General features: G+C 37.4%; 1 protein-coding gene across 2 annotated transcripts; it reads right to left on the minus strand.

The window, feature by feature from the left end:
* Positions 1-67: 67 nt before the first annotated feature.
* On the minus strand, positions 68-21964 carry zgc:113054 (uncharacterized protein LOC541322 homolog). 2 transcript variants are annotated; one of them, XM_056253705.1, is made up of 11 exons: positions 21888-21964; positions 19962-20151; positions 19666-19757; positions 17216-17448; positions 16878-17114; positions 16686-16757; positions 16358-16574; positions 15665-15873; positions 14801-14873; positions 2735-2852; positions 68-384 (listed from the first exon to the last, which is right to left on the minus strand). In XM_056253705.1, the coding sequence occupies exons 1-11, from the start codon at positions 21901-21903 to the stop codon at positions 189-191; spliced, it is 1653 nt and encodes a 550-aa protein (XP_056109680.1). In that variant the 5' UTR covers positions 21904-21964; the 3' UTR covers positions 68-188. The 2 variants fall into 2 exon arrangements, with proteins under 2 accessions (XP_056109680.1, XP_056109679.1); XM_056253704.1 differs by having other exon boundaries at positions 16680-16757.
* Positions 21965-23894: the final 1930 nt, after the last annotated feature.

Consider the following 23894-nt stretch of genomic DNA (forward strand, 5'->3'; position numbering starts at 1 on the left):
AAAAGTGTCAAAATATTAAAACCTTGTCCAAAACGCACTGGTTAAAAAATGCACAATTGAGACAGTACATCACAGTACAGTACATCCCTTCACCAATGTACTGCATCATTAAAATCAAGTTAGTCACTCGGTCTCCTTTAGGAACAGTGGGTGAGAGTGTATTACCAAATCTGAGAGGCAAACTTTCTCTACCACAGACTCTGACCACCCTCTATGACTAAGTTATGCCCTGTCATGTAGTCAGAGGCGTCAGATGCCAAGTATACCACTGCAGCTTGGAGGTCTGTCACTTGAGCCAGTCGTCCGGCTGGGATATCTGACAGCCAGCGCTGAACTAGAGGCTCCAGACTCTCTGAATGGATGAGAGGGGTGTCAACAATACCACTGTCGAGAAAAAAAAGAAAAAAGAGAGAGATCAGACATGAGAGGCAGGGAGACAGTGTTGTTTCAGGGCCACTTGCTTCAGTTATAGCAGTCACAGTGACATAAAATGAAGTTGGCTATCCTTCAAGGACCTCAGTAGTGAGCAGAACAGCTCTGATGGTGTTTACACTGGTTCATTTTGCTTTGATGGATGGATAGTGTGATTGACACACTCCTAACTGAACTTCAGAAGTCTTCAAGCTGACATGAAATCAAAACTGACCCCGTTTTCTATCTAGTAAGTGGTATATTATTATTACTTTCTATTAATCTTTCGAGAATCCGGTTTCCACAAAACAAGCACAACCTTTTTTTAACTGTGATAATCCGCATACTAAAATGGTTTCAGAAGGATCAGGTGACAGAAAACTGTAGTAACATAGCTGCTTAAAATTCAGGACTACAAATTAATTACATCAAATATTATTACTATACACATTCAAATATTATAAAATGAAACGGTTATCGATCCTAAACTTTTTATCATATATATATATATATATATATATAAATAATTTTATGTTATAATATATTAATAAATTAATATTTTGTTGCCATTGATCCATTTGGTACAGAATGCACACAATCCAAACAATTTCCAAAGGATAAAGTCAATTATTGCCCTTTATTCTTATTTATTTGAGAATAATTCCTTATTCCATTTGAGCACATTCCTTATGAAATAGTCAGCACTAAAAGTTGAACTAAAGGGGTGCTGGATCAACAACTGTCCACGTCAATTGGAAATTATGTTTGAACTTCAGTGGCGCTTTTCTCCCTAACTAAGGGAAATGCACACCAATTTGGAACGAATGTACTTCACAGAGAGACAGACGCATGGGAAATGCAGCCAGTCTGTTCACACACTCAATGACAGACCCAATCCTCAACAGCCTTCCACGCCATTTAAGCCTGGCCGAATATATTCAATTCAACTTGATACCAAATCCGACACCGCGGCTAAATCTGAGGCGCTGAAGTAGCATGTGACACCTTTGGTTAGCATATTTAAATCTCAATTATATTTCTCATCAGCACAGCTTTATCTGGGAACCCGTCCTGGCAATCAAAGGCTTACTGTTTTCCCTCAGCCAATTTTGTAGATAATGCAGCTTATCACTGTCGCGGCTAAAGTTGCCAATGAAATCAGGTGGCAGTCAACCTCACACGCGCTAATTGTGGTCCCGCCGCCTTTATGCATATTTACCAACCGTCACTTCACAGAAATCAGGGGCCCATTGAGAGACCTCGTATTTGAGGGAGGAGTGGGAGTTCGGCAGAGAGAAAGGAATTGCTTCCTCGCAAATTAAAATTAGAAAACAAGCTGGTGCTTTACAGAAATGAATAAAGAGCACATGCATGCGTGTTGCGGATTTGCTGTGGGAACCACGGGGGCTTGGGGATGCTCGGCTTCAAGCGACACGCGCACGCTTCCTCTTGCTCTTTTCTTCCTTTCCTCAGAAGAACTGCGCTGACAAATAGATACAAACAAGGCTGCCATTGTTTTGCTGACACTTCAGCTGAAGAGGCTAATTTGAATCCCTAATTGAATATAACAATTAAAGAAACTGTTTGCTCTACTCATCCCTCTAGACGTCATCCAATTAAGTCGGGCTGCATTGTTTTACACTGTAATTTAGTAACTGAGTCTCAATTGTGTGGCCCATTGTGGAAAATAACGCTTTTGACCCTGTCAAAACAAATTAAGTTTCCACTTAAATATCAAAAAACTGCTCTCTCTGTTTAATTGGTGCAATGTACATATGAAGAGAGAAAGGCCTTTTTTGTTTGCACAAAAAGTTGGCATTGATTCATGTGTTACATTCGAAAACACAATACAGGGGAGAACCGGAGCATGTGACTCTGCTTAAGATTGCATGTAGAGGGAAATAATCAAGTTAGCAGCAATGAAAATGTATTCCAGTGAAATTATGACTTAAAGGGTTAGTTCACCCAAAAATGAAAATTCTGTCATCACTTACCCACCCTTATGTTATGCCAAACCTGTATGAGTTTCTTTGTTCTGTTGTACCCAATTCAAGATATTTTAAAGAATGTTGGTAATCAAACAGTGTATGGTAGCCATTGACTTCCATAGTAGGAAGAAGAAAAAAAAATACTATGGAAGTCAATGGCTACTGTCAACTGTCTGGTTACCAACATTCTTTAAAAATATCTTCTTTTGTGTTCAACAGAACAAAGAAACTCATACAGGTTTTGAACCACTTGAGGATGAGTAAGTGATAACAGAATTTTCATTTTTGGCTGAACTATCCCTTTAACCCAGAAAGCACAGTCTATGGTCACTTACGGGGAGATGCAATTGACTCGAACGCCTCGGTCGATCCACTCTGTGCCCAGGGTTTGAGTGAGCTTTACCACCCCAGCTTTGGATGTGTTATAGGACAGTTGCTTCTGTGGGTGCGGCACTGTTGAGAAGGACACAGCACATTAAAAAATTATTAAGAACTATTTTATCCATTTTCAACTCTTTCTTACATTGAAATTCTATTAAGTGATTTGATTAAATCATGACATTGAAGTGAGTGTATTTCTTATACTGGACAATAGTGACTGCACTTGTTCAGTGGCCTTGGGTCCAGATTTTTTTCATTGATTTTCTCCATAGGGATTTTAAAAACCTCTTTAATAAAGAGTTATGGTTTATGATATCATTAAAAATCTATTTGTGTGGAGAAAATTTATATATATATATATATATTTTTTTAAACCACTTACACAGGAGCATGAGATGGGACATAATCAAAGGGACTGTCCCTTTTTTAATAGTCTAAAGTCTTCAGTTTATGTCACAGAAGAAAACCCTATTTTGCTGGTACCATTTTATTGACAAAACATTTGTGCACACTTCAAGATGAGCCATCAATAGTTTTGGTCCATTTTCCCAGAAGAAAAAAACCTTCAAATGAGTGCATCTGCTAACTTAATGGAACCAGCATTGAAGCAATTGCGAAAAGTGTTACATCAATAAACTGAAATTAATTAAATAAACCAACTTTTAAACACACATTAAAATCCATATCATACTCTGTAATGACCTAAACATGTGATTAATACAAGGCCCGATTACTTCATTCCCCTCATAACTCAGCGAGAGGGTCTTGAACTCCAATGTGACGTGAAAACACTTTCATTAGCTTTTGGGACCCCGCAGATGAAGCGATGTAAAATTAATTACTGGGGATGTTCGGTGTGCATCATCTTCAGAAACAAAGGCAAAACGCCATTTGTTTGCCTTGACCATCACAGATGCTCGACGCTGCATGCGATGTAGGGAAAAAGGGGCTCGCTTGATTAATCATCACGAGGGAGGCTCCAAGTTACATGCAACTTTAGTAGTTAACCTCGTCACCCGGTGATCTCACTGCCAAATTGCCGTGGTTGGGAGTGGGATGATAAATACGGCACAGCTGTGCGAAGGCAGCGGCCAGTCCTGTGGAGATGGGTTTGCGCTCTCTGGCCCCTCGTTTGTTTTAAAGGAGAAGTGCTAACCGGACAATTGTCAGGTTGCGCTGGGCCTGGTTTTCAAGGGATCCCACTGTTATAAAAAAAAAAAATGAGGCCGTTCTTTGCCTACAAATAAGCTTCAAGATTCTAGGTCCGTCTTATCGGCACACAAAAAGGCCAACACGTATTAATCCTAGCTGAAAATGCGCTGAAAGAACAGGCCTTTTTATGCCTCTGGGCGGCATTGATGTTTCAAAGAACATTGCGGTTTTAAAGAGCAGTCAGCTTGAGAGGATAAAGAGGAAAGTGAAACATATCTTCAATCACATTTAACATTCATACAGATTTTCATTTCACATTTTAAGAGCAAAGAAACAAGGCTCCTCTCTGATCTGAAAATTTCAGAGATGTTGCAGGTCAATGTGATGTCATCAGAGCCCGATTTGTCATCCAAAACTAGAGTATTAAAGGGATATCTCGCTCACCAAAAAAGGCAATTTGGTCATCATTTTGTCACCATCATGTGGGTCCAAACCTATGTGATTTCTTTATACAGTGGAACACAAAAAGGATGTTTCATGGAATGCTGTCAGTGGATTTTTGAGCTTTTCAGTGAATCAAACCTGTTCCCCACACTTGTATGGCTTTAAAATAATTGAAGAATAGTGCATGAGTCATGTGAACTACTTTTATGGTGCTCTTTTGTCCTTTTTAGAGCTGGACACCTCCTGCTCACTATATGTTTTTGCTGTATGGGAAAAAAGCTGTGTGAACATTCTTCTAAGCATTTTTTATTTGTGCTCCACAAAGGAAAAACTCATATAGGTTTGAAATGACAAGGGTGTAGAATTGATAACATAATTTACATTTTTGGGTCAACTAACCCTTTAACAGCCAGTCTTGTTCAGGTATCACTTCATGTGTTAATGCATGACGCCACCTATCTTCTATGTTAGCTCAAATACCTCTTTCATCAATGGGCCGAACAGTAGAAAAATACAAATCCAAAAAGATCATTTGAAATATTCCAATATGTACTTAAAGTGGTTGAAGGGAATGCAGAAGAGAAAATGAGATGGGAAAACACTGTGCTATTCACCAGATGGACAGAGGTAGTGTCATTGTGCATTTTAATGGGACTTTCAAGATGTTGTTGTGGAAATTTTAATAGTCATTGATCCCTAACAGATATCATAAGAGAGAGAACCTATTCAATGTGTAAAATATAGATGATTCAAAGAATGTCACATGTGTGTCTCTCACTTGTAGTGAGACAAGATTCTGTTTATGTACCTGGGGAAGCAGAAGGGGGAGACACTCCAGGGAGCAGACGAACAGGGACCTCTGACCTAGATGTCGGAAGGCCATTTGGTGCAGGGGGGCTTAGTCTATGGAAAACTACTGGGAGGAAGGCTCTGGGGGAAAGAAGGCCTTGAAACTTAGATAAAAGCTGGTTCAGTCTGTCTGGGGGTGTGTCACTCTTCTGCACAGGGTAACAACTGTGTATTAGACTGCTCCTATTCTTGTTGGAATAAATACTTCTATTTTATATAATTTGACTCTGAGTGTCTCTTACGCAGTGATGTTTGTTTGTTTGAGATGAATTTTTGCCACAACAGTTTTGGTGTCAGAAGTGATATTCCTTGGACGTGCCTCCTGGACCTGAGATCGGACGGTGTTTGGCCACCTGGACTAAGTAAGTTCCAGCTCTACCTCGTAAACTTGAGAGAGAGGGGCCGACCGATGTCAGGGCCGGGAGAATCGACCACTGGAATCTAAAGAACCCGTTGGCAACAGAAGCATCTCTGGTAAGAGACAGTTCAATTTATTTTCTTTTGGGTAAGTTAATTAAATTCAGTTTAATTGGGGAAAGAGTGAAATTGAACCATATTGGCTGAGGGCTGTTTCTGTGGTACGTAATCTGAGATTAATTGAGATCTATATATAGATCAAGAGGTTTCAAACAGATACGAGAGAAAATTATCTGAGATTAATTGAGGTCTGTGACAGAACAAGAAATTTCAAGCAGATAAATAATCTGGGATTAAGTGAGAACTGTAACAGACCAAGAGATTTCAAACAGATAGGCAACCTGGAAATGAGTTGTTCCACGGACGGAGCAAATTGTTTTTAGGTGCTGAGGCTAATTAGGGGGAACCAGAATTTTTTTGGTAAACCATAATTAGGAGGGCACTAATAGTGCAACCCGACCGATTTGGGTTAAAAGAAAAGAATCGGATTTGTTTAGGGACGCCTAAACAGATTAAAGAAAACGCGCGTTGAAGAGAAATCCACAGAGAACAGAAAACAGCCAGTATGGGGATGTCTCAAAAGCAAGCTTGCGAAATTCGATACACCGGTTTTCTGTAGAACTAGGAAAGTATGGGGGAAAAAATGTATGTTTTAGATATTGAAAAAACTGAGAAAATACCATGATTTCCCCAGGGAGGGAACACTGAGCACAAATAGACTAAGAGTGTGCGAGAATCAGTGGAACAGGGCAGCGGGACAAAAGGTTGTTGTGGCTGCGTTCAACATGTGTGTAAAAATGTGAACAGATAATGGATGCATGACATGGGATGTCTATAGAACTTAAATTTATATGACAAGGATTGAAGTAGCAAGAAGCAATAAGCCTGTCTGTGTGAAATAGAGGGAACTGAACTGTAAGTGAGACTTGGTGGAAGAGGGAAGTGAAAAAACAAAAGGTTGAGACACGTGGGTGTGGGGATTGTAAGCAAACAATCATGTACTGGTTAGATAATGAAGGAACTGGCATGTAGGGAAAAGAAAGGAGAGGATAATGAAGGAACTGGCATGTAGGGAAAGATTGAGAAGAAATATAGTAGAAAACTATATGTGATGAAAATAAAATGTCTGACAGAATTTATAGAAGTCAAATTAACTGTTTAAATGATATGAAAAGTTTTAGAATAAAATAAGGCATTGTATGATTGACAGGGATTAACATGATATGAAGAATGTTTTAAGCAGAATGGGGAACAATTCTAGATTCTGATAAAATAATGATTGAAAATGATGATATATCTGCTTTATTTTATTAATGTTAAGAAAATAAGGGTATTGAAGCAAGTAGCTATAATGGTTGTCTGTGTAATTTACGGACTGAGTAATATAATCTGTTTTGGAGAAACAGTAGAGATAAGACTGAGACAATAATGATAATATTAAGTTGAATCTGCAGACTAACCATGTAATGGAAGAAAAAAGGCTTCAAACCAGTTGTAATGAAAATAATGATGTACAAATTGTTACACTTTATGAAGAGTAACTGAACAGTCCGGGAAAATAAATAAATAGATAAATAAATAGAGAGACAGAAGAGAGCAAATGCTGTAAACAGCTCTGCTCTGAAGATCTCACTTTGAAGAGATTTGCAGATGATGTTTTGTAAAAGATAAGCTGGGATAACAGCAACAGTGCTTGTAATTAGTGTTGTTGATGATAATACCAAATTACTAAGGTAAAGACAGAAAACAAATTCGAATATTTTGAGCATTTTCTGTGCTGCTCATGAAATTATGTTCTGCCGATAATAATGATAAAGAGTATGATTTGGCTATTGTGATTTGAATCCGCCATTGGTGGATGGTCAAAGGAATACAGAGAACTGCTTATCAGTGGGTCTGTTTACATTCCTGAATGGGACACACTGCTTCAAGAGTGTGCAGTTAGTTGGAGCCGTTTGCAAGCTCACAGTGATCAAACTATAGTCAAGGACAGGTGTCTGATGCTGAAGTTGAGGCTGAAACAAATTCACTAGATGACAGAGAGTGTTTTAATGGTGGTCATCAGGACAATTTAGTAGGTAACTGTGAATTACCACCGAGAAGGTGTTTAAAAATGTGATAAAATGACAACACATTTCTGGTAATAATATTGGTTTGAAAATAGATCAGTGTTTAAATGACGACAGTGACAATTTTTGGTCTGAGAAATAAGAGATAAAAAACAAGGTCAAAAGATTTAAGTCTTAAAGTGAATCCTTTTGAAGAAAAGATCTATAATAGTAATTTTTATAAGTGAATTGAATACAGGTTGATGCAAAATGAATGACTGCAACAAATGTGAGTTGCAAAATATAGTAAAGGTAACTAGAAGGAGAATTGTGTTTTAATTAAGCATTTTTAAAAGGGTTCAGGTAATATAGAGAGACAGATCTCAAAGATGATTTATAATAACTGCAAAAGAGGCAGTAGCCTTGTAAAAGTTAGTGTGAATCCTGATTGGAGACTGATAAACTCCTAGAAGAGAAAACTTTGAGGTCAGATATTAAGTTATGGTAATTGAGAACTTGACAACTAAAATTGAGATTGAGAAATGTGAAACGTTATTGAGAACTAGAATAATTACCATTATGTAAGAACAAATAAGCAGAAGCAGTGTTATAGGATTAAGAGTTGCTAAATGTAAAATGTATAGAGAGGCATTTGATTAAACAAAAAAGGCCTGCTAGTGTTGACCATGAAAAGAACAGAGCTGATGTTTTGCTTTCAAAAGATAAGTTTGTTATTGGCTGTAATGAAACAGCTCGCTTATCTAAAATCTGATGTGTGCTGTGCCTGAAACTACCAGTGCGACAGAGACTCAATCTGAGTGGAAATTTGTAATGTCTAAATTCCCTGAGATGGGCAAAAGACAAATATAAATAATATGTTTATTTGAAACCGTATGTAATTTCTGGCAAAGATGCCTTAAGCTGGGATAGAGTTAAAAGATGATAGATAAATGTTTGATGTTAGAAGTATATGAGAGAGCAGTGTACCATCCAATAGAGTCTCAGAGTCTCTCTCATTCAATGAGTCAGCTAAAAGCTGGTATCTGTGATAATGTGTAAAGCACAGTGTGTCAGTTGATGAATCATAGACACAGAGATGGTAAAAGAAACCATTTAGAGAGCAATTTGTTTTAAAAGTAAAACTGAATGACTTTAAAGAAGTATTTAAAATAATAATACAGATAGAGATGACATTTTGATTAGCTTGTTTTAGGACCAGTAACTTCTTTGTCTCATTTAGTCTCCACCATTCAGGACCGATGGCTCCGGCTACAGATGAAGTACACTGAATGTACGGTTGTGATCTAAATTCACTGAGTATAAATCTAAGCAGCTAGGTTTCTGCTTTTAAGATGGTTAATGGATTTAAGTGATTAAATACTGTTGTTATTAATCTGTCTCCCTATGTGAACACTATTAGGCAATCGGAATGGCTCTGGATGACTCTTGAACGTGCCTTTCCTAAGCTCCAGAAAACAGCTGAGTTCTGTTGAAGAGAACTGATTGTGTGATTGGAAAGAGCGGTCACCAGTGGGCACGAGTGGCCATCTCTATGACGGGTACGACCTTCTATTGGCCTGACAGGGGGCAACCCAAGCCAGAGTGGATCACGTAAAGTCATTGGGCATCTCCTGAATGGAGGTGTGTTATGTGAGACAGGTATGAGGGTTGAGCAGGAGCTGTGAGGCCAGCAGCGTCCTTATGGCGTTAAGGGGAGATGACGCGGTGACGAGTCACGGCATGTCTCCCCAATAAAGCAAAGCTCCTCGATATATACCACTCGCCAGAAGAAACCGCATTAGTTGTATGGCTTGTTTTTTTATTGTGACAAGCGTCTGCAAATATGCCAGGGGAAAACACCCTGATGGAGATTATAGATAAAGGGCGAACAGGAGTGGGCTTTCAAGAGCCAGCTGAGGCCATGAAGTGATTCCCATTAGTTGTTGTGGAGACAGTAATAAAAATTTTTTTATGTACTGGTTGCCTTATGGGCAAGGAAAATCATAGTGTTGATTTTGAACTAATATGTTATAACATAGTTTTAACTCTTGAAGGTCGTTAGACATGGTGGTGGCTAAAGATGAAGACAGCTTTTGTAGATTTGAGAAAAGTCTGGATAACAAAGGTGAATGGTCAAAGGTTATTGTAATGAATACAAATTTTGTCTAAGTTACAGCCTTAGGAGGCTGGGGGGGGAAATATTATTTGTTTATAGTGAGAGAGACTGCCTGAGTTGGAGGAAGGGATGGTAACTGTGTCTGTCTTTCTGTTATCGGCCTGCTAGAGCAAGCTGAAGCAAAATAATGATAATGAAACAAAACAACCCAGCTGACTTGTCTAAAAATCAAATGAATAATGAACAGATGTAAAATTAGGTAGAAGCTACAGGAAAAATGAAAAGGTTAAAATCTTATTTAAAATTTAAACCTTTAAGCAATAATATAAAGAAAAGTGAACATTGAGAATGAGCAGTTAACATATGTGTGTCTAGTACGAGTGTGCGTGTGATAGTGACAGCACTTTATGTCTTGTATATATTAGTTTGGGGCACTAATATTCCGCCTGAATGGTGTGTATATTGCGTCATTAACCTCTGGAATGAGTTTATCATTACAGATGGGTTAAGGCAAATGACAAATTTGAAAGAAGCTGATAATTCTGATGAAAAGACAATACAGAACATGGGACAAGCTTTAAGTTGATTGGCCATCAAGCTCTGTCTGGTAGTAATAATTTTGTCATACATAATGTAGATTTGAAGATCAGTTTAAGTAAATTGGAATTGTGTAGTTGTAGATCACCATCTGGCATGGGCTGAGATAAATGAAAATGTTGTAGATTTGAGGGAAACAACAAAGTGACATATTGGCTAAGTCAACATGAAATTATCAAGAGAGCCTCTCACATTTATGATTATTGTGAACAAAGGGGGAGAAATGATTGACTGACAATGACCAAGTCTGTACAGCACGACCTGACCTGATAGGGAAAATTGATGACTTTGGAAATGTTTGTAGATGACTGACTTGAGAGACCAAACAACAGGCCTGAAAAGCAAGATTCGATGTGAGACTGAGGGCCGTTGCCCTTCAAATAGTGCGAGAAGAAGATGAGATTGTGGCTTTAAGTGAAGAATGTAATATTTTTGTTTCAGAGACAGGGAAAGATGTCTGGAGGAAATTTGTCTGAAGGACAATGTTTGGATTAGTGTTGATGGCAAACTTTATAAAAAACACTATGTTAAATGTTATGTTAAATTGATGCTCGAGTTGTGTCGTGCATCAAAAGGGGGATGGTATAACAATTGTTTATTAAGGGGTTCACATTTGCTGAATAAATGTTGGGAGAACACTAGGGGTATTTGGATAAAAGCCCTGAAAGAAGCCATTTTTCTGCCTAACAAAATTTATGTCTGTGAGTGTGCTGCACACACCAATAACAAAGATTGTTTCAACAGGAAACGCCAGGGCATCGAAGGACACGGGAGAACAGTAGACAAAAGAAACTACGTACTTTACTGTCTGACAATAACCTCGAAATTTGTTTCTCTTTACAGAGAGCATGCAGGATTGGGAGACAGGGCAAAATGTGCCCAATAAAATAATGGTTATGGATGAATTTGGCTAACTGTCCTGGCCTGGGTTATTATTGTGGAAGAAAGGTGCTACACCTGCGCAGCGCATAACTTAAAAGTTTCCTTTTGCAGAATGTCAGGATGGATTGCATCAAGCTGAACTGATTGTGTTTCCAAATGTATGAATATTGACTTGTTAACGTAAGCAAAGTGGATATGTGTTTTTCAGGGGAAAAGGACTGAGTGCTATTAAGCAAGAAATGTCTAATGATAATATGTTTCAGTTTGTAAACAGATGGTGAAAATTCCACAGGTCACACCAAAGGGGACGAGCGGCAAGACAAGCGGTCACTAACAAAATACTTAAGGTCTCCATTCACAGGTGAAAATGACCAGGAAATGGTTAACTCCTCAGGCAAGGTTGAAAGGTTGGAGACGCGACACCTAAGTCCAAGCATCTTAAGCTTCACCAATCAACCTCAGATACCCCAAACGCCGACGCCAACGCGAAGCATAAAGTGGGGGAATCAAGGACGTGCTAGTAACGTAACCTCCCCCACCAACGTGGGAAGCCCAGGGCTACGGCTCGTAAAGAGTCAAACCTGGCGAAGACGGAACGTGCATGGGGCAACGGTCAACACACCTGGAGGAGGATGTGGTAAAACGGTTTAAGTGTAACAGAGGAATGCTTTTGTGATGATTTTTGAGGATTTTATTTGATTAAATCAAAATAGGGCTTAGTATTGATATACAGTAGATCAAAAGATTTGATTGGTTACTGATTCATTAGGAAATATTTAAGGAAAATGTTTTTGGGAAGAGAAGATCTATTAATTAATGTAAATTATAGGGATTATTGTTGAAGCTTATTAAGTAGAACCACTGCCTGTTTGAATTAAAAGTTAAAGGTAAAAGAAACGGAACGTTTAACAGAAGAATCTGTTTTTGTGATGATTTTGTTTGATTGAATCAAACTAGGTATTGATTTGATTGTAAATGTAGAAAATATATTGATTGTGTCCGTAATGGAAATATTAGAGTTAATATTGAACAACTGCATTGGTTAGAAGAATGGATAAAATTATAAGAATTCTCTGGTTAGATTTTGTTAAATATGGCATTAAATAGAGCTTACTAAATTGAATTAGAAGTGAACAAAATATGGTTAGGAAAACCGAGGTGAAATATGGAGATGGGCGTAGATTAATGGAAAAGGCTTAATGATAGGGTTTAGGATTGTTATTCTAATAATTTTGTTATTCATGGGTGAATATGATTACAGTGACAGGTGAAACATGCTGTCTGTTCAATTGGGGAAAATGACAGTCTATCCCAAGGATGATCAAAATTATGTGACGATACAGTTAGTGGGAGCTACAGTGAGATATGTGTTAAATGTATGTTCTGTTTGTTTTTCTTCTATTTGTTTATTTTCTGAGAAAGATTAAGGGCAAAAGATTTAAAGAAGGTTACAAGCAGCGGTCATCCGTGTTACGAGATGGCGTACAAAGATAGGGTTTGAAACTGAGTGATTTTTTATTATACTTTTATCTGTTTGTTTCCTTACTATGTTATAACTACCTTTTTCCTTACTGGCGTGACTGAGGGTCTGTTTACAGGAGCGCAGGAACAGAGATTTCTCGTTCAGCCCGGCGTCGTGAAAATATTTACTTGCTAGCTAAAATATTACGGGGCTTTCCCCCACAAAAACAGCCTTATGCTTCTTCATTCTAAACTTTTCTTCACAGGTTCAAGGAGAGTGATCATTTATGCAAAAATCAGAGATGAAGAGTATAAGTGTGATGATATGACTTAAAATTTGTCTTATTGTTTATTGTTATGATTATGGGTAATCAGAATGATAAAAAGCGGGAATTTGTTGTGGAAATTTTAATAGTCATTGATCCCTAACAGATATCATAAGAGAGAGAACCTATTCAATGTGTAAAATATAGATGATTCAAAGAATGTCACATGTGTGTCTCTCACTTGTAGTGAGACAAGATTCTGTTTATGTACCTGGGGAAGCAGAAGGGGGAGACACTCCAGGGAGCAGACGAACAGGGACCTCTGACCTAGATGTCGGAAGGCCATTTGGTGCAGGGGGGCTTAGTCTATGGAAAACTACTGGGAGGAAGGCTCTGGGGGAAAGAAGGCCTTGAAACTTAGATAAAAGCTGGTTCAGTCTGTCTGGGGGTGTGTCACTCTTCTGCACAGGGTAACAACTGTGTATTAGACTGCTCCTATTCTTGTTGGAATAAATACTTCTATTTTATATAATTTGACTCTGAGTGTCTCTTACGCAGTGATGTTTGTTTGTTTGAGATGAATTTTTGCCACAACAATGTATTCCCCAACTTGGCTACAACAGCCCCCATCTGATTACACATTATGACAATATTATAACAGATGTCCAGGCCAATAAAGAAAATTCCTGAAGGACTGTATGTAATGTGAGTAATTGATCACTTTTTCCCCTTGCCCTCTACTCCCCCTTCCTTCTCTCTCTCTCTCTCTCTCTCTCTCTCCACTTCCTTTAGCAGCATGCTCCTTTGTTACAGATTGCACCCACAGTTGGGACTAGCGTCCATATGGTACACAAGTTTATTGGCTACTTGACTACACTGTTGATGGAGTGCTGCTGTTGCACAGCGAGGGACCTGTTGGGAGAATTTGTGTTACGCTGCGTCGCAAATAAAGTTCGTTTACAGCATCATGCATCATAAAAACCAAACACTGTTTTTATTCCGCAGCTCTAAACGGAGCACCCAGGACCAGCGGCATACCAGGAAGTCCCTTTACACGAGGCTGAACAAGTTGCAATTTACAGCCTTTCAACAGCGTTACACAGTTGTCACGTTTATAATGATGCAAAAACAGCCTTGTGAGGGGCAATACGGTTGAACAAACAATAAAAGGGCCAGTGATGGTTGAACACAGACAGTTTGAGCACAAATGCTATGTCAGATCTGTAAAGGTGTATTACAATTTAGCAGCTTTTGTTGACTGGTCTATAATAGCATGTTTCTAATTTCTGTATTAAAATTCATTTTGATGTACAGTAGTATAAGTAAAAAATGCCAGGGTGATACAAAAGTGAAAACATAATGAAGAAAAGGCCTCATTAAAAGAAAACCTTATCAAGTAGTATGGTATAATTTTCACTACACGCACACACAGTACATTATATATATATATATATATATATATATAGACACAATTTACTTGATGGTTAGCTACTTGATACCACAAGACATTTTTTAAACAAACTTTTCTTTGTCTATAATGGTATTTTTCAAAAACTTGTGAAACTGACATGAATATAAAGAGTACATTTCTAATAGCTTGGTACGTGTTTTATAAAAGATTTCTAAACCATTTTTCCTCGTCTTAAATCATGGACAAGTGTACCTATACGGTATTACAAAAACATCTCTTTCCAAAACCCCACCCCTTCGTTTGATGAGAGTATTAAATTCAGAGGGAAGAGACAGTGTAATATCTCAGCTTATGGCGGCATAAAAATCATCACTCACCTATTAAACTGGCCATGGAAGCTGTGTTGATTATCTTGCCGTATCCTTGCTTCAGCATGACATGACCGGCCGCCTGAGGCGGTAATTTGAGGGAGAGAAGAGACAAATGTGCTTTCAGAGAAAAGTATTGACACCTTCACTAATCAGACTTCCACGTCTACAGTCTACAGGGAGAGGAATAACAATCCCCGCATGAGGAGAGAGACAAAAAGTGTCAAAAACTCTGGGCGTTCATTTTAATGCACGTAAGGCATCTCCATCACCTCCCGGTTTTGTGTAAAACAGCTTACTCTGATTTATCTGGTGCCTGGCAGGATTTAATGTCTTCTAATGCTGTAGGTATGAAATCACTTTCCTTCACACTTCTCTGTTCACCTATCAAAGCTTTTATTCCGTCTCCCGCGAAATGTCAGAAACTCATGGAAAAGTTGTTGCTAATATACAAAAGCAATTAGAATCTGCAAAAGTTTGGGAAAATACAAGTAGTGGCAAACCATGTGACAAAATGTTCAAACTGCTCTTAAACATACAAAAAAATCCATGGTGATCAATGGCTGTTAGGTTCAGTGGCAATTTTGCTTGGTTTAGTATGATAAAAACTACATGTAAGGTGAAGATTTGAACCCGGGTCCCTTTTCAGGCTAAACAAAAAACCAAACAAATAATCTAAGTTTAAACTTTGGTCATGTCTAATCTTATCTAGGTCCCTTCTGGTGACAGCATGATGCTGACTGTGGGTCGATGAAATCTTTAGCAATTGCATGCCGCATTATTACCATGATTTTCTTTTTCAGCAAAGCTTAAACTAAATGGTTTATCTCAGCTGCAATTAATGATAAATAAAATGCATAAATGATGTGGTACCTGGCAACACATGAAAGTCCCTCTGAGGTTAACATTAAAGGTTTGGTCCCATTCTTCTAGACTAGTGTCCTCACTAGCAGAGTTTTTGTTGATGCCAGCGTTGTTGCAAGCGATGTGAATTGTGCCCCATTTTGAAACAATGTCGTCAATCATCTGCTCAACGTCCTCTGGTTTGCTAATGTCTGCAGCCACAGCCATGCTCAAAATGCCTGGAACGACATACATACACAAGAAACAAATGATAAGACACAAACAAAACTTTAGTATATTACGAAATAAATGTGTTTGTCCCTGACAAAAATAGACAAAAGATGTCAAAATCCATCTGAACAGCAGGGAAAGTTTGGAACTATGATACTAGGGCGCCATCTGCTGACCAAATCAAGTAATGTAAACATTATAAATAGAATAGTAAGCAGTATTTTTTTCTGTTTAATTATTATACATATTTTTTCCATGCAAATAAAATGTTGTGAATTTTATATATTCATTTTAGTTTAAGTTTTAGCAATTTTGTTATATGCTTTTTATTAGTTTTTTTTTTTTCATTATTTCCATTAGTAATTTTAATCCTTTAACCTAAACAACTTATTTCAGTTAGTTGCAGAGGCAACATTTCACATTTTTACATTCTTTAAGTTTTTTATCAAACATTTATATTTTATTTCGTTTCAATTACCAAAAACCACTTACCTTTCAAAGTCAGTTCATGGGCCACATTTTCAGCCTTTCCCTTGTCCATGTCTATGATGGCGACTTTGGCTCCAGCCTCTCCGAGAGCATGTGCGAAGGCCCTGCCGATGCCCTGACCGGCCCCGGTCACATAGGCCACTTTCCCATCCAAACGTAACCTGTCCAGCACTTGCTTGCCTTGGACTCCTCGAAACACCTCGTCATAGGTTACAGTGCTCTATGAAGCATAGATCATCATCATTGCTTTGATCAACAAATGTACTGTCAATTTGCATAAAAAAGCAAGTATTTGAGCCTAAAAACAATTAAGGCATAAAAATACCTCCACCTGTGTGTTTGCCTGAGGTGTGTAGGGCACTCTTCGTATTATAGTCAGGCCATCTCTCAGAGGAATAATAACCTATAAACAATGGTTAACTGACAAATTCAGACACATAACAAAAATATCTGATTGTTTATTGTAAAATATCAATTTTGTAACATGAATAAAAGTTAACATTGTAGAGAAGAACATGCATACCTGCTCTACTCGAGGATCATTTGTGACAAACTGATTAAAATCTTTCAAGGCTTTTCCATTATCATCTGCTGAATCCTTGAGGTAAACTCTTCCTTTAAACAGTGTGTTGTCTACACATATAACACCATCTATCCGGAGAAGGTTATGGTCCAGGAGGAACTTGTAATAGTTGATGTAGTTCTGTTTGTCTGCATCGATGAAAACCATGTCAAACTGCTCTCCTGTGGCAGCTAATTCCTGCAAAACAGTGGAGCATTTTTTTAAACAAAATAATAAAAATTCCTGGCAGGGCAGAACATGTTTAAAAGCTGACACGTAGAGCTGGCGGGGTGTCCAACCTTCAGGGTATCCATAGCAGGCCCAGTCTTTACAGTTATCTTTTTACCATGGGGAGACTTGTCAAATATGGGTTGTGCGAAGTCTTTCAGGTAAGGCTCAAGCTCACAGGCAATAAGTTGGCCATTTTCTGGTAAGGCTTCTGCCATTGACAAGGCCCCATATCCAGTGAACATTCCTATCTCTAAGACCCTCTTTGCTTTGGTCATGTGGACCAGCATCTTCAATACCTGACCTATAGAATGACAATAAACAGTATATGTTGTTAATGACAATAACAATATAAAATAACTGTTTTCTACTATATTAATATATTTTAAAGCATAATTAATTCCTGTGATGGCAAAGCTGAATATTCAGTCTTCAGTGCCAATCTATCCTCCTTCAGAAATCATTCTAAAATGCTGACTTAACCTGTTAAGCTTCAAGCCCATTTTTGAAAAATCCCCAGATATGGCATTCCCAAACTGAAACAGATACAGTTCATGAACCCTTTGTACTAAAAGCACAAGTAAGATCTCATTTGAAAGCTGACACCTGGAAGTTTATTGTAAATGTAGAATTAATTATTATCATAATGAAAAAAATAGTTATAAATAGCTTCAAAGTTTTGTAAAGTTATTATACATTTATTTTTATGAAACATCTTCATGAAAATAAAATTGAAGTTGGCATTGTAGCAATCTAGAAATGCACTGCAGCTAAAGCCACATGTCTGGCCATGTTATATTTAAAATTTGAAGATGATAAGTCTAAAACTCTGTATTTAGTTCAATGTTTTTCAAGATCATGTCATATGACTTTATTTTGATTAGACTGGTGTTTATTGTTTTCTTATAAGCATCTATTCAGTCTATTGCCTCTATTGTTTTGTGATGCAAAAACGAGCCCCATTCAGTCTCAGTCTCCCCTGCACATATTCACACCTCTCCAGCCAGTTTATTGCTCTAAATATGCTTTTCTTTTGTCTGCATTATAATCACTAACGACTAGCAATTCACACTGTTTCAATCCCTCATTTATTTTATAAAAGTTCTCACTTCACAGTGAAACTGTATCAAATGCCCTTTTTGAAAAACGAAACATTTCAGTAAGCATTCTTATTTAGAAAAAAATCATAAAAATTACACCGAAGTAAGGTAGCAGGTGCTCAGTACTAGCTAGCATGTTAGCTTAGCACACCATCAATACACGACAATTTATGAGAATAAAACTATGTTTGTTCTCCAAACTTACTTTATAGCGCAAGTCGAGTGTTTTAAATAACTTTCTGTAATCTGATTTGGCTTCAGATAAAAAAATCAGATAGAAAATATATTATTTTATTGTATTCTGCACAATTTGAAAGTCTATCTCGATTAGCATTACATTATACATATAATCAATTATTATGAAAATACCTGACATGACTCGAAGAACACAGGTAAATCAAATATCATTGCAATCATGTTTATTGTCTTCAAAACATCTTTATCTGCACTTTACAGCGATCTCGGATAGCTTTGTTGTGGCAGGACTTCCTGAATGTCACATGATTATGGCTCTTCTTCATGTGATCCATATATTATGGACTTCTGTTCAAACAGCGCCCTCACTTTCAGGATGAATTGATAACACAGTACAGAGTATACAGCGCTCAAAATGATTACATCGACGCATTTGGGTATAAATTCAATAAATATTATTCCTGTCTATAGAAGTCTAATGTAAAGCTATGAGAATCTATCAATATTTCTCCAAATCTGCACATGTTTGAGCTAAAAGCCCTGAGGGACGTTGTTTTGTCAAGCGCTGTCATGACGATCGCACGGGAGTTTTTTTCTGAATGAGACCGGCTGAGGCTCATAATTCATATTAAAGGTAACGACTCATTTTTTAATTTCATAACTCCTGACACAAATTAAGACATAACTGTCACTATAAGTTTCTCAGAATACAATAGTGGTCAAATACTGAATCTTGAGTCTTATATCTTTTTAATGATGTATAGTTTGTCAAGGTATAACATTAAATCTGATAGTATATTTGAACTAAATAAATAAAAAAACGCTTCAGTGCGCCGACGCTCTGGAGACGGTTAAGAGGTTAATGCTCAAGTAAAAAAAATAAAAAATTATCACAGTTGAAAATGGTTTTGCTGCTTGATATTTTTGTGGATACAGTGATGAATTTTTCAGGATTCTTTAATAAATAGAAAGGTTTAATGAACAGCATTTATTCGAAATATCATTTTTTGTAACATTATAAATGTCTTTCTTTACTGTCACCAATTTAATGCATCCTTGCTGAATAAAAGTATTAATTTCTTTCAAAAAAAAAAAAAACTTACGGACCCAAACTTTTTGATTGGTTGTATGAACTGATCAAACGAAGTATGCAAAGTGGAGATTAAAATATTGACTAAATCTCGCAATAAAAAAAAATAAAAAAAAATTCTTTTTAAGATTTATACCTTCTACCTGTCCAGTTATGCATGTAATAGGAAGCTTGAATAAGGTTTTTCCATCCTCATGCACCTTGTTCCAGTCATGAGAAACTGATTTCCTACAGAAAATAAATAATGTAAATCTATGTCCATCTATGATGTGTTTATTGCATAAACATATAGTTCATAAAACATTACAATAACATAACAGTATAGCCAAATAAGCTTGCACTGCACAATCAGCTTCAGGACAAACACAGAAACACACCTTAAATAAAAGACACATTATTCACAGAACTGGTAATCTACAGAGTTTTGGTTACCTATACAACTCAGCCAACGGTTCACTCTCCTGGCTGCTCATTTGTTCTAGGTAACCATCCAATCCGCTAGCGATGTCCAGGGCCTTCTGAAGATTATCACGCAGCCCAGCTGGAATATTTGCATTATTCTCCGCAATCTCTTTAGCCTTCAGCAGGTACTCAACGACAAACTCCACAGGAGTGTCTGAAACTAATATTCAAAAGATGGATTAGTGAATAAGTAGTATGTGATTTTGTGGCTAGATGTGTTATGATGTGTATAATCATGGAAATGTTATATTTGAGCTTTCACATATGTGATCCAGCTACTACAACACTTAATTACTCATGCCTACTACCTGGTAGTTGGTCTAACTAAGATTTAGAAGTGAGAACTGGTTACATAGCACACCAAGACTGTGTAATTACTACAGGTCACATATCACATAAATGTATTGAACACGCAAGCCATGTTACTTGTCCTACTTGCAATCATTCAAAGTTACCAAAAATTCTGGGTGCAATTTGTTGCTAACACTGTGTATACACTGACAAAAGACAATATAGAACCTCTTATAAACTCGACACATTTCACATAAAGGGTTAGTTCACACAAAAATGACAATTCTGTCATTAATTACTCACCCTCATGTCGTTCCAAACCCGTAAGACTTTCGTTCATCTTCAGAACACAAATGAAGATCTTTTGGATGAAATCTGAGAGCTTTCTGTACCTCCATTGACAGATACGCAACTTACACTTTGATGCTTCAAAAAGTGCATAAAGAGATCGTAAAACTTATCCACATGAATTGAGTGGTTTAGTTAAAATTTTCTGAAGAGACTTCTGAAGATCGTTTTAGATAAACCGATTGAATTTAGGCTTTTATTCACATTTAAACATTGTTTAGAGCACATAAACAGAAGCTCAAAGCTCAAATGTGCTATGTAACACATGAGAATGAACCTCATTGGTCCTTGAAGAAGCTCAAACGCGCTGCGTAACACACAAGAATGAACCTCATTGGTTCTCGCACATCAAGCAAACATGCTTGAGCTTCCGTTTACCACAACTGATGTGTGAGTTGATGAATGTTTATATGTGAATAAAAGCCTAAATTCAATCTGCTCATCATATAAAGCAATCGTGTCTCTTCAGATAATTCGGACAAAACCTCTACGATCGCTTTATGAACTTTTTGAAGCATCAAAGATTTAGTTGCGTAGCTGTCAATGGAGGGACAGAAATCTCTCAGATCTCATCAAAAAGATAAAGATGAACGAAAGTCTCACGGTTTTGGAACGACACGAGGGTGAGTAAATAATTACAGAATTTTCATTTTTGGGTGAACTATCCCTTTAAATCGAAGGGCTGCGATTGGTGCGCCTTGCTGGAGAAGCGAGTGTGTTTTGTTGTCTGTCTGTTTTGCTGCATGTTTACTAGTCTCCTACTTACACTCTTAAAAATTAGTTTATTTACTGGCATTGGTGGTTCCATGAAGAAACTTAACATCCTGAAGCATTACAAAAGTAGAGGAAAAAGGTTATTTAGATTTTTTTTTAATGTTCCTCTAAGAAAGAACTGGTCACTGAAAGCTCCTTTCGTGAAACAAAAATGGTTGCTCTATTCATTGCACCGCTACAAAAATATATACATGTAGCCCTTTTCTAAACTTTATTTTTAAGAGTAGCCTATGTGACAGTAGCAACGCTGTCTACTCGACACCTCTGACCGAGCTCAGTGACACTAACCCTGAGTGGAATCCCACTCGTGGCTTGAAAGTTATTTTCGGCTGTGTAAATTCTCAGTAAGAGTTGTAAGACTACATTAAACACACATTAGTTCTGTTGCAACAAACAAAACTGACGTTATTTCATGCTTGTCATGTAGCAATCTGTAAATAGTTCGGGAATACAACCCGATCGGACGCACGCACACATTCCTACCTTTTGCTGCCTGCATAGCGAATCCTCGTAGTTTGAATTGGAAGAGTTGTGTTGGCCGAGTTCCCCGTTGCACATGCCCACCTACGTTATGCAAACTATCACGTCACAAACTTACACAAGTTAACGAATTCTCAGTCAATGCATGGCTCAGTTTCCGTCCGTGACCAGCTCGCGCGCGCTCTCTCTCTCTCTCTCTCTCTCTCTCTCTCTCTCTCTCTCTCTCTCTCTCTCTCTCTCTCTCTCTCTCTCTCTCTCTCTCTCTCTCTCCCGTGTGCGTTTGTGTACAGAGTACGTAAATGTATGCGCTTCTGAGCACGGTTCGGTGAGGCTGCTGCTGTCTGACCCCTGTGAATCGCATTTCACGCCCCACAAACCCACCCGTTTGAGCACTTAAAAAAAATCTGTTCATCCTTCAGGATATTCACAGGTTTTCTGGCATGTTTGATCAGGGTTGGAGCAAAATTCTGCAGGATGTAGGGCAGGGCCGTTTATGGTTCTACCATAAAATGAGCTGCATGTGTGAAGAACAACTTTGCAAGAAAATATCTAGTTAAAAATGCAAAGATGTAGCCAACTATAGCCTAATAATATCAGTTCTACATGTGAATAATATTAACTTTTGCAGTTTTTTTTAAAAACTATTACATAGATTGAGAAGGGGGACTTTGTACAGGGGGCCCAAAAAAGTGAGAACTGTAAACATGGGGCCCATAACGATTGGAGGGCCCATAACAATCTCTCGCAATTTCTACCCCTGCTTGAATACTACTAAAATAATTGATTTCTATTGATTTCTATTGAGGGGAAATAACCCCACCCCCCCCAAAACCAAGTAGGAACACTGAATAAAATTAATAATTGGTCAAGTTATAACATATAACAAAGTCAGAATGACCTATTGGACATATTGGTTTTAGGTCAGAGTCAGACTAACAAAACAACCACAGAAAATTAAACTAAGTCATGTGACCCACATACTCAAAACAGACTCAACTGATAATGATATTAGTAGGCTATCAGGTGAAAATTTATTTATCATGCCATTGCCTCTTAGAGACTAAAGATTATTATGTGGTGCATGTTTTCTGTTTCAGGGCTAAAATGTGATTAATGTGGATATATATATATTGACTTTTTTTTTCTTGAGTCTAAAATATTATTTAAAAATTACCCTAGCTACCCCCCATAAACAAAAAACAAAACAAAAAAAAAAACACATGAAGTAGCATGAAAGCAATTCCAAAGTTCCAAATGTTGGATAACTTGACATTGGAGAGCAAAGTTCAAGTCACGGTCGGGTCAACTTATATATATTTTTTAATTTCTAAAGAAGTTGCTGCCTAAAAATTTTAAGTACAATCAACTGGACTGTGTAAGTCATTTCAACTTCAATTATATTAAATTGAAAAAATGCATTGAATCTTATATAACTTTTACAAAAAGTAGAAAACTGCTTAACGTTTTTTGATGAAGTTAAAGTCATGTACAAATATATGTTGTCATGACTTGTTGATCATATCATTTTTTTTTACAGTCTAAATAAAACTCTATAGGATCTTAATGGAATTTGCTAATAGCATTACAAAAGTTAGTAGGCTATAGCATACGCACTATCTACCCCCTTCAAGAGCAAACACGAAAATTGGTTACAGTAATTCCAAAGTGCATGGGTTACTTGATATTTTGGAATGCAAAGGTCAAGACTGAGGTCTGCACTAACTTTGCTTAAGTGTGCACGTGGTTGCTTATCAAACAGAGTCAAACCTGTTAAACCTGCTTGACTTCATATTGGTCTTTTCCTGGTCTTCCTTATGTTATTCGTTGTTTGAGTTTAATTTAAGATCATTCATAATTTTCTTATTTGTTTGTGTGCGCCGGAAAACTGTCAAATAATTTGGATAAAAAAAGAGGATGCGTGACCTTATGATCGTTCTCCATATTAGCCTACTCAATTACGGAAACAAATCATAGTGCATCATCTTCGGGTGTATCATCAAATAAAAGTTA

Source organism: Rhinichthys klamathensis, unplaced genomic scaffold (assembly GCF_029890125.1).
Source record: "Rhinichthys klamathensis goyatoka isolate OS25496 unplaced genomic scaffold, OSU_Roscu_1.1 h1tg000109l_1, whole genome shotgun sequence".
Lineage (NCBI taxonomy): Eukaryota > Metazoa > Chordata > Actinopteri > Cypriniformes > Leuciscidae > Rhinichthys > Rhinichthys klamathensis.

Coding starts and splice junctions, on each gene's coding strand:
- zgc:113054 (XM_056253704.1), bottom strand. Junction 15,874..16,357: donor CCATGAACTGACTTTGAAAG/GTAAGTGGTTTT, acceptor ATGTCGTTCCAG/GCATTTTGAGCATGGCTGTG. Junction 2,853..14,800: donor TTCCATGGCCAGTTTAATAG/GTGAGTGATGAT, acceptor CCTTCTCAACAG/TGCCGCACCCACAGAAGCAA.